Source organism: Peromyscus leucopus, chromosome 11 (assembly GCF_004664715.2).
Source record: "Peromyscus leucopus breed LL Stock chromosome 11, UCI_PerLeu_2.1, whole genome shotgun sequence".
Lineage (NCBI taxonomy): Eukaryota > Metazoa > Chordata > Mammalia > Rodentia > Cricetidae > Peromyscus > Peromyscus leucopus.
The window spans coordinates 27,411,540-27,425,649 of record NC_051072.1 but is presented as its reverse complement, the minus strand read 5'-3'; the positions used below and the strand labels follow the sequence as shown (position 1 = coordinate 27,425,649).

Below are 14,110 nucleotides of genomic sequence, written 5' to 3'. Positions count from 1 at the left end.
GAGCCCTCCCGCGCGCAGGTGGGCGGGCGGGCGCGCGCACAGGGATGCGGGGCGCCGAGGCGAGTACCGGCGCCGCTCCCGCCGCCCCGCCGCCCAGCCCGCCAGGGGGAGCGAGTGCGCTCGGCGGCCGGCTGCGGGGACTGCGGGGCCTGCGCGGGCGGCGGCCGGCGACTGCGCCCCGCCGCGGCGCACCCGCGTCCCCACCCCCTCGGCCCCCGCCCACCCCCGGCGCGGCCCTACCCGCCCCCTCCGCCCCCTCCCGCGGCGCCATGCGCAGACTCAGTTCCTGGAGGAAGATGGCGACGGCCGAGAAGCAGAAGCACGACGGGCGGGTGAAGATCGGCCACTACATTCTGGGGGACACGCTGGGCGTCGGCACCTTCGGCAAAGTGAAGGGTGAGGACGGGCCCGGGCCAGCGCGGACCCCGCGAGCGGAGGGCGACGGTGCCCTTTCCGCACTCCGCATCCTCCCCCGCGCCCGCCTTCCGGGTCTCCGGGCTCGGTATCCCGGGTCCCGGAGGCGCTGGGAGCGGAGCCCGAGGCCGCCGCGGGCTGCAGAGCGACGGGGCCCCCGCTGCGGTGGGGTGGGGGCGGTCGCCATGGCGACGGCGCGGCGCCCGAGGGGCGGGGATGTCTCTGGGTGCAACTTTCCCAGGCGAGGGAGTTGGGCGCTGCGCGCGCGCGCGCGGGGGCGCCTGGCGGGGACGAGGAGGGTCTCGTCTGGCTCTCTGATCTCTTGTGCACCCCTTGGCGCACAGCCAGCTCCTCGCGCCTTGGCGGTCCTCGGAGTTGTGGCTGCCTCGCTTTGGGGAGGTTGTCGGCTGAAGTGCTTCTTCAGTTTTTTTTTCCTGAATCGAAATGTGTTCTCCCCAAAGCGAGGTAGCCACTGTGGAGAGATCTTTCAGAAATTAACACTAATAATAATAATAATACCCTTGTAAGAACTACTGATCTCCTTTAGACATTTGATGGATATGCATGTGAACTGGCGCTGTGTTTTCTATGCATGGTTTACAGTTCAGTGCAGACTCAGTGCTTTAAGTTTTCATTTTCGGAAGTTTTGTGATTTCTGAGAGCCATACCTGGTAGATAGGGATATGTTACCCCCAGATAGTATTTATTAGCCTATTGGTACAGTTTCCGTTTATTCTCACAATATATTTATATTGGTAATTTAGTGCATATCCTTTGGACTTTTTGTTTGTTTTGGTAGAACCCCCTCTTATTGTGGTAGCAAAAGTACAAGCATTCAGTTAACAAGCTTGCTCTCTAGCCCACCACCTCTGACAAGGAGAATTCTGATTGCAACCTTTGTGAGGTGGACTTTTTTCCCCTTTAAAATATTTAAGCTTGCTATTAAGTATTTAGAGGAAGGAAGTTTGGAACTGATAAGAAATAATTCATGCATCGGTTTTGGAGAAACATGACCATATGACCTGCATATAGTAAGCTCTTAGTAGACATTTGATTGAAATAAAGAAGTTCATAAAAACTTACATAGAGAGCTAACTGAGCTCTGTTCTCCCAGGAGGAACAGAAGAAACCTTCCTTCTCTTGCCCTTTCCCAGTCCTAAAACTTGGAAGTTGCTGTGTTACCCTCAGGGGAGCAAATCCATAAACACTAGGAAAAATCAGCCAGCAAGCACTACAGTGTGAGGAGAGGAGGAGGAGGAGCAGGTGAAAGTCTAGGGTGGGTTCATACTAGGCCTGTAAGATGTTTGCTCTTCCAGGTTTCTGCTTTGTTTCAATCTATCTATCATCTGTCTATCTATTTATTTATCTATTTGTTTGTTTGTTTAGAGTTTTACAGAGCTGCCCAGGTTGGCTTTGAACTTACCATCCTTTGTGTCTCAGCCTCCTAAGTAGCTGGTCTTACAGGCAGCCCTTTCAGTGTTTTGTGAACTTCGAGCTAGGCCTGCTCCTTCTTGGCCATTTAGTTTACGAGTGTTGGAAAGAAATGCTTCTTAGTGCACTGATGGTAGTGATAAGCCAGTCTTGGCTCCCCACCCTCCTTCTGAGGGTTCTGCTCAGAAGGTGGTGTCCACGGTTCCCCTGACGCAGACCAGAGCGGACCAGGCAGATGAGAAAGGAAGAAGAGGTTGTGTGCTGCTTGGGGATTTGACCTGTGAAGTGTCAGTGACACACTCTTCCCCCTCAGTGACTCTGCTTTTCCTTTCCTTAACCTTCACTTCTCCACCCACACAGCCTTCTCTTGAAATACTATCCTGTCAGTCATAAACCTCCCCAAATAGAGAGGACCAGTGTGAGTCAGAGGATCATAGCTTCATGGTTATAATTAAACTCGTCCTTAAACCTGTTAGTTGATGTCGGTCTCATTATTCAACCAGTTCATTTTAAAACTGTTAAACAGTTGGGATACTTTTTTAAAAAAAATACTTCATTTTATTTTATGTGCATTGGTGTGAGGGTGTCAGATCTCCTGGAACTGGAGTTACAGACAGTTGTGAGCTGCCATGTGGGCGCTGGGAATTGAACCTGGGTCCTCTGGAATAGCAGCCAGCGCTCTTGACCACTGAGCCATCTCTCCAGCTTCTTAAAGAATTTTTTTTTTGATAGTAAAAGAAACCATGACTTTTGCTGTGATCCTCTCCATAGCAAGGAATGGCCGTATGTCTTCTGGTGTGCACATAAGAAAGGAGGATAGTATGACCGTGAGAGGAGTGAGACCCAGGCTTGGATATATGTGTGTTGGGAGCATCTTTTTTCCCCTGAGTACTTGGATTCAGTATATGGTTAGATGTGTTCTTGCTCTTGCTGGAGGGGCACCTACAAAGAATGAGTATTGTTGGGGTAGGAGAGAACACGGCTGTGTGTGGGGGGCAGGAATGTTCAGTGGATAAAATTAACTCCTGTAGTGGTCATATTGGTAATTAACCCCCGTCTTAGTTTGATAAGAATTCTTAGAGATGAGAGCATTCGTCCTGCCAGATGCCTTAATCCTAGCACTCGGGAGGCAGAGGCAGGCGGATCTCCGAGAGTTCGAGGCCAGCCTGGGCTACAGAGTGAGTTCCAGGACAGGCTCCAAAGCTACACAGAGAAACCCTGTCTCGAGAAGAGCATTCATCCTGTATTGTAATTTTCAAGTATTATGTATGTTGGTAAATTTCTTAACATAAGAAAATTTAACAGAAAATGTCATCATGAGAGACAAATAAATCCCCAGTATGATATTCAGTGCCTCCAGGGAATTTAAGTGGTTTTGTGTGTGTGTGTGTTTTGTTTGTTTGTTTGTTTGTTTGTTTTATGACATAAGGTCTCATTTAGCCCAGGTTGGCCCCAAACTAACTATGTAACTGAGGAGGGCCTTGGACTTCTGATCCTCCTGCGCCTGCCTCCCCCCTGCTGGGATTGCAGACATGTGTGCACCCCCCCCCCCCCCCCCCCCCCCCCCCCCCCCCCCGTGCCGGCTTTTCTACCGTGTGAAGAGCTGAACCCCGGGCTTTGTGCATGCTAGCCCAGTGCTCTACCAGCACTGTAATTTTGTGGCTAAATTGATAGTGACTATCCTGTTATGAAATAATTACTAATGAAAATAATCGGGTTACTTAATGCTGACATTTGGAGGGGAAAGGTTAAACAGAAAACTAGGGTTTGGGATTGGGCTTGAGTTACAATTTTCAAGGTATCTTTTTTTTCCCCTCTGTTTGTCAAGGTGTCTCTTTGCATGTCAGTCTCTTTGCATGTCAGTTTCTTTGCATGTCATCTCCCACCTCCCATAGAACTGTTACAAAAGCATCAATGAACAGAGTCATGTTCCTATAATAGTACAGGAAAACGGCAGCTCTTGAGAATTATTATGGGCTTATTTGTCTTCAGCAAATAAGTTACTTTTGCATATGATCTCTTAGGTTGGTGAGTATTTCTCTATTAAACCATTATTTCAGGTACATAGATACTCTTCTCTTTGAATGAATCAGGAAAATTCCCTCAAGTTAAAAATAAAATATATACGTATACATATATGCACACACACATATATTGTATATGTACATGTACGCCATATATATTTGGCATGCGTGAATCTTTAGAAAATAAGGGTAGGCACCAAAGGCAAGTTGTGGAGAGAGGCATGCTGGGACATTCATCTCAGCACTTGGGAGGCCAAGACAGGAAGGTCAAGGAAGCTTGATAAGATACTGCGTTTGAGTCCTGCTGGGGCTACACGAGACCCTGGTTCTAAAAACAAAAACACAAGTTCATATTGTAGAAGAATATGTAACATCTAATATTTATATAGATTAAAAAGCATACAAAACACTCCTCTAATGCCAGTACAAATTAATACTGTCTATATTATGTACTAATGTTAGCCTAGCATTTTAACTTGTAGGAATTTATTCTGTATGTGTGCCTACGCTTGGAGATTGTGTTATTTGTTCCAGTGTGTATAATATAGAAGTTTAGAATTAGCTGGGTGTGGTAACACACACTGTAAACTCAGTACTTGAGAGCTAGAGGCAGGAGGATTAGGAGTTGAAGGCCAGCCTCTGCTATATAAGTTAGAGATCAGCCTGGGCTGCAAGAGGTCTTGCCTCAAAAAACTGAACAATTACAACAAAAAGTTTAGAAATAACTTTTTACACACACACACACACACACACACACACACACACACACACACACACACGTTTGGCACACTCATGTTATGGTGCATATGTTGAGGTCAGAGGAAAACTTGGGAGTGAATCCTTTTTTTCTAGAGTTCTTTCTATCATGTTAGTCCCAGGGATCAGACTCGGATCTCTAAGGACCTTTACACACTAAACCATCTCCCTGGAACTAAAATCTTTCTTTCTATCTATCCTCCCTCTCTTTTTCTCTCCTTCCTTCTGGAGCCCCCCCCCCCCCCCCCCCCCCACCCCCCCCCCCCCTTTCATTTTTTTCAAGACAGGGTTTCTCTGTCTAATAGTCCTGGAACTCACTTTGTAGACCAGACTGGCCTTGAACTCACAGGGATCCGCCTGCCTTTGTCTTTTGAGTGCTGGGATGAAAAGCATACGCCACCACCTGGCTGGAACTAACTTTTCTGAAAGGCGAATAGTTAGTTTCTCCATACAATGAAATACCTTATATACATTTAAGGGAGAAGTAAGGAATTTTATATAATTTAGAGAAGAGTTTTCCAGGTATATTTTAAGAGCAAAAAGTAATTTATAGCTACCTACCATTTCTCTATGGAAAGCAGAGGCAAATATGCACATTACTGTTTCTCTGTTTATAGTTTGTTCCTATGTAGATATGCACAAAACTGCTGTGGTCTTTGCTTCAGAGACTGGGTACCCAAGGATGCTGTAGTGTTGTGCAGCCTTTGTTCTTTTGTGCATGCACCACAGTCATTTTTAAATAAGTAAAAGTGATGAAAAGAATGAGATGTCACTCTATTTTTATGGATTTATACTTACATAATAAAAATATATTAGTGTGTGGGGAGATGGACACTGAATTCAGAATGGTGGTCACCTCTTGGGGAGAGATGAAGAAAAGCTCTGGGAGGAATCATCTAGGTTGTCAAATGTGTCTGCAATGTATTGCTTAAGTAGCTGGTGCTTGAGTTTTGGTATGACTCTGAAAAAAAAAAAAACCAAAAAAAAAAAAAGCTTACCCCCCCCCCCCTTTTTTTTTTTCAAGACAGGGTTTCTCTATGTGTAGTTTTGCGCCTTTCCTGGAACTCACTCTGTAGACCAGGCTGGCCTTGAACTCAGAAAGATCCACCTGCCTCTTGTCTTCCTGAGTGCTTTTGGGATTAAAGGCATGCATCACCACCACCCAGCACTTTTTTATGTATTAGGGTTTGTGTGTGTGTGTGTGTGTGTGTGTGTGTGTGTGTGTGTGTGTGTGTATGGCATTGTGAAGATATTAGAGGAGAACTTTCTGGATTTGGTTCTTTCCTTCCACCATGTGGGTCCTGAGGCCGGAACTCAGGTTATCAGGCTTCAGCTCTGTTGCCTGAACCAGCTGTGCATCTCACTGGCCCTTGGCATGTTTTGATATGCCTGAAGGAAATCTTTTCAACTCCTCCCTCACTAGAATTAAGCTATTTCCTCACACTTTTAGTGGGATTTTCTTCTAATTTTAGAAGGGAAACGGAAATGGTTAGGTGGCTAGAGTGCTTTCAGGGGACATTCCTATCTCCATGGCATCTCTAGCCTGTTAAAATCCTTTCTTTAAAAATACCACCCTGTCTCGAAAACAAACAAACAAAACCATAAATTAAAAAAAAAAAAAAAGGATCTTGTTACACTTGAGCATTCCGGATCTGGTTAGATCATTTGTTGGCAATGTTTTGTAGTCCGAGTTCTCGGTAGAGAGCAGTAACTTGGTAGTTTGTTAGTTCATCTTTAGGTGACTAACCCGCTCATCTTGTGAGGTAGACCCTCTGGATGAGGCTATGCTTGTATTGCATTTTGCTTCAAAGTAACCTTTTAGTGCTGTTGAAAACATAGTAACAGTCTGAAAAATACAGATTAAGTGTTGCTAAAGGGCAGGCGGGGCCCCTCAGGGAATAGATACTCCTGACAAAGTCCTTTTCTTACATTTACTGATTGATGGGAACAGCAATTCTGGGGAACAGCAATTTCTTTGACTCCGCCTAAGTTTACTCAATAGAGAATCTTTAGCCCAGTTTTGAGAAAACAGTTCTGATTCTGACTTTATGCCATTTCCCCGCTTCCCCCTGTCACTGCAGTGGTTGGTAGAGGATGTGTACATCTTTCCCCTTGCTCCTCTTCACTGCCGTGGGTAAGAAAGAGTGGATAGGTTGAAAGACTTGGAGTCGCAAGAGCAGTTGGATTTGATCAGAAATTACTTTGACGAATTACAGACCAGCAGAGTTTCTTCATGCTTAAAATAAACAGCTTGGCAGACTGACTGTGAGGCCTCGGATACTGTTTTTCAAAGTTTTCTGCTGCGGAAATGTTAATGTTGCCAATCCTACTCCAGGCAAACATTTCTGTGTTCCTGTGTATCTGCACTGGCAACATTGTAATGCCATAGCTTTAAATGACTGACTGAACTTGGAGGAAGAGGTGAGGCTTGGGTAAATTGAAGAGGTGTGTTGTTTTTCGAGACAGGATTTCTCTGTGGTGTAGCCCCGCCTGTCCTGGAATTCTTTGTAGACAAGGCTAGCCTTGAACTCTGCAATCCCATTATCGTCTGAGTGCTGGGATCGAAGATGTGCGCCATCCTGCCCAGCTGAGATAAGGTCTATTTTGAAAGAGAAAATATTTTATGATCATCAGGGTTGAGACACTGCTTAAAAATCTTAGAGACGTTTGTATTATTATTTTAATTTGTGTATATCTGTGTGTTTTTGTACGTCTGTCTGTGTGTTATGACACTGTGTGTGTGTGTGTGTGTGTGTGTGTGTGTGTGTGTGTGTGTGCAGGGTCTCTCCCCTTAAGCCAGAGCTCACTTATTTTGTTAGTGTGGCTAAACCAGCCTGCTCTGGGGGGTTAAAAGGAGGTGAAACAAGTGTAAAAGGACCTACTTCACACACGACTAACTGATGTGCAAGTTAAGATCTAGCAAATGTCAGAATAATCTTCTGCCATCATTAGTCTGATTTTGTTGTATTGACCAGTCAGCTTCTGATGATGGACCATGAAGAAGTAAAATGAAGCAAACAGGAGGGAAAATTCTGTGACTCTTTTTACTAGGGGCACAATACATCCAAATCAAATGCCTTAGTGGCAGGGATGGAGATTGAGGAGTATCTCAGTTACTGTTCTGTTGCTGTGCAGAGACACCATGACCAAGGCAACTTACAAAAGAAAGCATTTTTATTTTATTTTATTTTATTTTCGAAGGTACGTCCATAGCCATCATAGCATGGAGCATGGCGGTGGCAGGCAGGCAGGTGTGGCACTGGAGCAGTAGCTGAGAGCTGACATCTGATTCATAAACAGGAGGCAGGGAGGGGGTGGCAGACAGACAGACAGGCAGGCAGGCAGACAGACAGAGAGAGAGAGAGAGACAGAGATAGACCCAGACACACACTGGGCCTGGTGTGGGCTATTGAAACCTCAGAGCCCACACCTTCACAACAAGGCCACATCTCCTAATCCTTCCTAAACAGTCCACAAAAACCAAACATTCAAACCCACAAAGAGAGTCCATGTGTAACAGTTTTGTTTGTTTGTTTTTACTTGATAATTTTTCAGAGCCTTGTAAATAAACATGAAGAGTCTATAGAAGGTAGAATATACATCCTTTCCTTGGTTTGGGAAATCTTTTTCTGTGGAGCCTTCACATATTATGTACATACATTATACATAAAGTACAATCTATTTTATGCTTACAGAACATGGCTTGAGAAAATCAACTCTGGTACTTTTAGCTGTATGACTTTTTCATCCAGTAGGAAATAATCAGAGCACTGGAGAAGGGCTGTGGAGGGTGATTGCTGATAGGCTGTGAGGGATGCAGCTTAGCTTCAAAGGGAGAATACCCCAGGAGCATCGGCAAAATTGGCTAGTCATAGGAAGTCCTCTGAGCTAAACAGCTCCCAGCAAAGCATTGTATGAAAGCACATTGGACGTGTTTACATAAGCTGAACATTTGTGTCCCTGTCCTCATGAACACTATATTCTGTTTTTGAAACCTTGGGCATGTATAGTCCAGTTTAGAAAGCCCTTTTCCTAGGACTCTTGTTAGCAATGCTATTTTTAAATTTTATTATTATTTTAAAAATTATGTTTTGTGTGTGTGTGTGTTTGCATATATGCACATGACTGCCGTGCCCGTGTAGGCCAGAGGTGTCGGATCCCCTTCCTGAAGCTGGAGTGACAGATGGTTGTATGCCTCCTGATGTGGGTGATCCTCTGGAAGAGCAGTCTGTGCTCTGAACTGCTGAGCCATCTCTCCATCCCCTTAGCCTCATATACCTACCTGGGTTTGGCCTTGAACTCCCAGTCTATCTCCTTCCACCTCCAGAATGCTGGCCGCTTTTTAAATTGATAAGCATATCACCTTGCTGGGGCTGCAGTAGCAGTACTAAAGATCAGTGGCTTAAAACAAGAGAAAATTATTCTCTTCCAGTCTGGAGGTCAGAGGTAGAAGCCTGGTGTCCCCAGGGCTGTGCCCCCTTTAAAGGTCAGTGGAGAATGTGTTCCTTCCCTCTCAGCTTCTTCTGCTGGCTCCTGGTTTTGTTTGGCTTGTGGTAGCATAGCTCCAGTCTCTTCTGCTGCCTCATAGCCAGTCATCATCTGTCTGTCTGCGCCCTCTCCTTATGAAAACGAGTCCTTAGCTAATTGTAAGCTCACCCTGAATGTAGCATCACACCATTTTGACACCCTCTACTAATTCCATTTGTAAAGAGTTATTTCCAAATAAGAGAGCATTCTGAAGTTCCAGGTTGATGCAGATCTCAGTTCACCAAACTCACTGTGCTGTTTCATGTTTTATTATTTATGTGCACACAGACACACATGTGGAGGCGAGAGGAGGATGTCAGGTGTTTTCCTCTATTGTTCTCTGTTGTTCAAGGTTCCTCACTGGACCCTGAAGCCAGGCTAGCTGGCAGCTCCTTGGATCTGCTTGTCTCAGCATTTGAGACGCTGAGGTTCCAGGCATGCATTGCCATTCTTGGCTTTTATGTGGGAGCTGAGAATTTAAACCAGGTCCTCTTGCTTTCTTAGAAAGGTCTCTCACCTTTAAAGCTCTATGCTTTTTCTCTTTTCTTTTAAAGGATTTAGTTAATTAATTAATTTATGTATGTATTTATTTTTTTGAGACGAGGTCTTTCTACATAGCTGTGGCTGTCTTGGAACTTTCTGTAAAGACCAGGTTGGCCTTGAGCTCATAGAGATCAACTACCATTAATTCCCTTTGGGATTAAAACCATGTGCCACCACCACCCACTCTTTTTTTTTTTTTTATTTTAAAATATTTTTTAAGGTTTATTTATTTATTATGCATACAGAAGAGGGTGCCAGATCTCATTACAGATGGTTATGAGCCACCATGTGGGTGCTGGGAATTGAACTCAGGACCTCTGGAAGAACAGTCGGTGCTCTTAACCTCTGAGCCATCTCTCCAGCCCCCACCCACTCTTAAATTCTAGGGTAATTTATAAGGTGATTTGAGAGACTGTTTTAACAAAATGTCTTTGTGGTATATCTTAAGATTTTTAAATTTCAAAAAGTAGAATAAAAAGATTTTGAAGTTGATAGGAGGCAGGTTTTTTTTAGCAGACAAAGCGTATGTTCTAAGATAGGAAAAAGATCAAACGAAAAAGTGAAATTTTAGAACAATTTTTTCATTATGGGAAAATTCAATCTATTATTTTCAAAACTGCACTATAAACTGAAGATGCTTCTGATTGTTCAACTTTTATATGTTTTATTAGAAGGATGCATATATATGCATTACACTGTGCAATTTCTTTTGGAAGATTTATCTTTTTTTAAAGTTTAATTTTACATATCATCCTTATTTGAGATAGGTTTCACTCTGTAGACTAGGAGGCCTTCAGCTCAGAGATCTACCTACCCCTGCTTCCTAGTGGTGGGATTAAGGGTGGACACCATATGCCTGGCTATTTATTATTTTTAATTATGTGTGTGGAGGGGGTCTGTGTGTGGCTTTGCACTTGTGAGTGTTGGTGCCAGCAGAGGCCAGAATTCTTGGGTCACTGGAGCTGGAGTCATTGGGAGTTGTGAGCAGCCCAATGTAGGTGCTGGGAAAAACCTGATGTGGGTGCTGGAAGCTGAACTCAGATTCTCCGCAAGACTGTTGGGAGCTCCTAACTGCTGAGCTATCTTTCTAGCTCCCAGATTTATCTTTTTATAAGAAATATATTATTACGAGCTGGCAAGATGGCTCTGTGGGTACAAAGCCTTGCTGTGCTAGCTTGGTGAACCTGAGTTCTCTCCTTGGAGGCTGGGTGGAGGAGAGAACTGACTCCTGAAGGTTCGTCTCTGACGAATGTGTGCTGTGAATGTGTGCTGGGGCACCAGGGTACCCACATTCACACATGCATACCACACATAAAGTAATAATCCATAAAAATCATCTTGAAAATGTTTAAAGAGTGTTACCACATTTCCTCTCTCGGAAGAAGCAAGAAGTGTTTAAACCCAGTCTGAGTCTAGCTTTTGGCTGCGCCGCTCACCAGCTGTGTACCTGTGGATAAGTTATGTCTTAGTGTGCCTCCGTTCCCTGTAGAGGGATGTTAGTAATGCCAATCTTCCAAAGTTGGTGAGAGTCGCAATATGTGTGTGTACACAGTGGATGGGCTGTTGACCAATAAGGTGGATGGCTTCATTGTATTGCATAATACAAATCAACGAGATTTATATTACAGAAAAAAAGTATTTGTTTAAGAAGACGTTACTTGTTTAAACTATAGTCAAATGAGCCTGTCTCCCTCTGACACCCCCCCCCCCCCCAACCCCAGTCTGTTCCCATCTGTGGCCATAGAGCTGTTCCTGAAAATTTTAGGTAGAAGGTGACATGGTTGTAAGTGTGTAGCAGTGACCTGTTGAATATTAACCGGTGAGGAAGTGGGCTGAACTTTGGAATCCGGAAATCTCGGGCTCGGAGTGTGGTGGGTTGGGATGGTGGGATTTAAGCTGATGAGAGGGTGGCGCCAAAGGCTCGTATTTAGCTTTGATAAGGGTTGGCTGCTGAAGGCGAGTGGACAGGAACCACTGGTCAAACAGCGCCTGTTCCAGTATTCAGATGGGTAATTCAGAGCTGATTAAATAGCGCTGGGGGACTGCTTTGGGAAGAATGGAAACTTGTCTCTGAATACTGATAGCCACAGTTGTCTGTGGTCCCTTACTATGAGCTAGGCAGTGTGAAAGGTGCTTTACAAACACTGCTTTATGTGCCATTATGGCCGCCCTTGTAGAACAGGAGGTTGCATTGACAGTTTTTTAACTTGCCTGTGGCACATGTCTACTAAATGCCTTCAAACAGGAACACCACTCAGGGCTATGGAATCTCTGCTTTGTACACACACTGCCTTCTGGGGTGGACAGGAAACTGGGTGTGCAATCCGCCCCTGTGGAGGATTGGATCTGCTAATGCCAAGTGTTGTAGCTGTCTCCTTGGATTTTTTTTTTTTAAACTGAAATGAATATAAAACAGTAAAGTTTTAAAAACAGTGCCTAGAGAATACCTTTCTTCTTTTTCTGTAGGTGGCAGATGTGGAAGTCTGTAACTTTGCTTACTCTTCATATTGATAGGAACATGTCTCACAGGAATCTTCTGTATTGGAACAACAATGGATTAAACTATTTTCTGGAATTAGTCATTAGGAGATTTGCAGTCTTTTGTTCTTACATAATAAGCTGTGATAAACTGAGAAACATTTATGCATGTTTGCAACTTACTTTGTAGTTCACCTTGGAGCACTACTTTTTTTTTTCTTTTTCTTTTTAAATACGGTGTCATCTTTAACTCTCAAGATATCTTTTTGGTTTCCCTAAAGTGTTCAGTTGGTTCATCCAGCCATCCCCCTCACACAAAAAAGGCACTATTATGTTAGTTTTTTTTTTATTAAGCAGACAGAAAAAGCTATCAAACTGCTTTCTCTTTTGCTTCCTTTCTGTTTAGTTCATTGATGTCTGTGTGCTGGGAGGTCTGAATGACCCCTGGCTTTCTGATTGCTAATGTAGCACCTTCCATTCCCCGGTCAGCCCTTCTCAGTTTTTATCTGAATACAGTTGAATTTATGTGACTTTTTTTCTCTTTTTTTTTGTATTTAAATAAGTAGCCCAACCCCCATTTTCATGTGTGTGTGTGTGTGTGTGTGTGTGTGTGTGTGTGTGTGTGTGTTCGCGCATTCGCGTGTGTGTATGCACCATGTTGTGTTAGTGGAAGTCAGAAGACGACTTTGAGGAGTAGATTCTTCCCTTCCGCTATGTTGATCCCAGGAATTGAACTCAGGAACTCAGGTCATCAGACTTGGCAGTAAGCAACCTTACCTACTGAGCCATGCTGGATTTTTTCTTTTTTCTTTTTTTTTGAGACAGGGTCTTACACATTAGCCTCAGTTGGCCTTGAGTGTGACAATCCTCCTGTCTCAGCCTACTAAGCATTGTAATCATAGGTATGAGCCACCGTATCTGGCTTTCCTTTAAAATGTCAGTCTTATTTATTACAGGCTGACCTTGAACTGGCTAGGATGACCTAGAACTTCGGGTCCTCCTGCGCTACCTTCTGTGGGCTGGAACTTCAAGGGTACACCATCACACTCACTTACACAGTACTGGGGATCAAACCCGGTGCTTTTTGTCCATGTTATCTATGTAAGCACTTTACCAAGTGAGTTACATCTGCAACCCTGCTTTATGAATACGAGACAGGGTCTTGCTGTGTAGCCCAGACTAGCCTCAAATTCTTGGCAGTTCCTCCTGCCTTAGCTCCCTAGTGCTCGGATTATAGGTGTGTGACACCACTCGGGTTGTTCTTTGTGTATGTGCATAAATGTCTTAGTTAGGGTTTTATTGCTGTGGAGAGACCCATGACCACAGCAGCTTTTATAAAGGAAAACATTTGACTGGGGTGGCTTACAGTTTCAGAGGTTTAGTCTGTTATCGTCATGGTGGGACATGGCAGTGTGCAGGGCAGACATGGTGCTGGAGAAGGAGCTGAGAGTTCTACATCTTGATCCACAGGAAGTTGTCTGTGTCACTGGGCATAGCTTGAGCATAGGAGACCTCAAAGCCCACCCCTACAGTGATACATTTCCTCCAACGAGGCCATACTACTCCAACAAAACCATGCCTTCTAATGGTACCATTCCCTATGAGCTTATGGGGGCCAATTACATTCAAACTACCACAATATACATATATCTGTTTTTAGTTGCAGGTATATATTTGTGTTCAGGGGTGTTTATGTGTGTGCAGAATAGGGGTCAACCTCTGTCTTTGGTTCCACTGGCAGTGTCCACCTTGTTTTTTTTTGTTTTGTCTTGAAACAGGTTTTCTCTATATGTGTAGCCAGGCCAGCCTAGAACTCACTATGTAGACCAGGTTGGCCTTGAACTCACAAAGATCCACCTACCTCTGCCTCCTGAGTTGCTGGGATTAAAGGTGTGCACCTAGTTTTTTGAGATTGGGTTTCTCACTGTCTTGGAGCT

At 44.4% G+C, this 14,110-nt stretch overlaps 1 protein-coding gene across 1 annotated transcript in view; it reads left to right on the top strand.

Moving 5' to 3' along the window:
- Positions 1–237: 237 nt before the first annotated feature.
- Positions 238–14,110, top strand: part of Prkaa1 (protein kinase AMP-activated catalytic subunit alpha 1) — a 38,515-nt gene continuing 24,642 nt past the window's right edge. Inside the window, exon 1 of the mRNA XM_028875587.2 lies at positions 238–396. Coding sequence (XP_028731420.1) covers positions 270–396 — 127 coding nt within the window. The 5' untranslated portion in view covers positions 238–269. The remainder of the gene's footprint in view (positions 397–14,110) is intronic.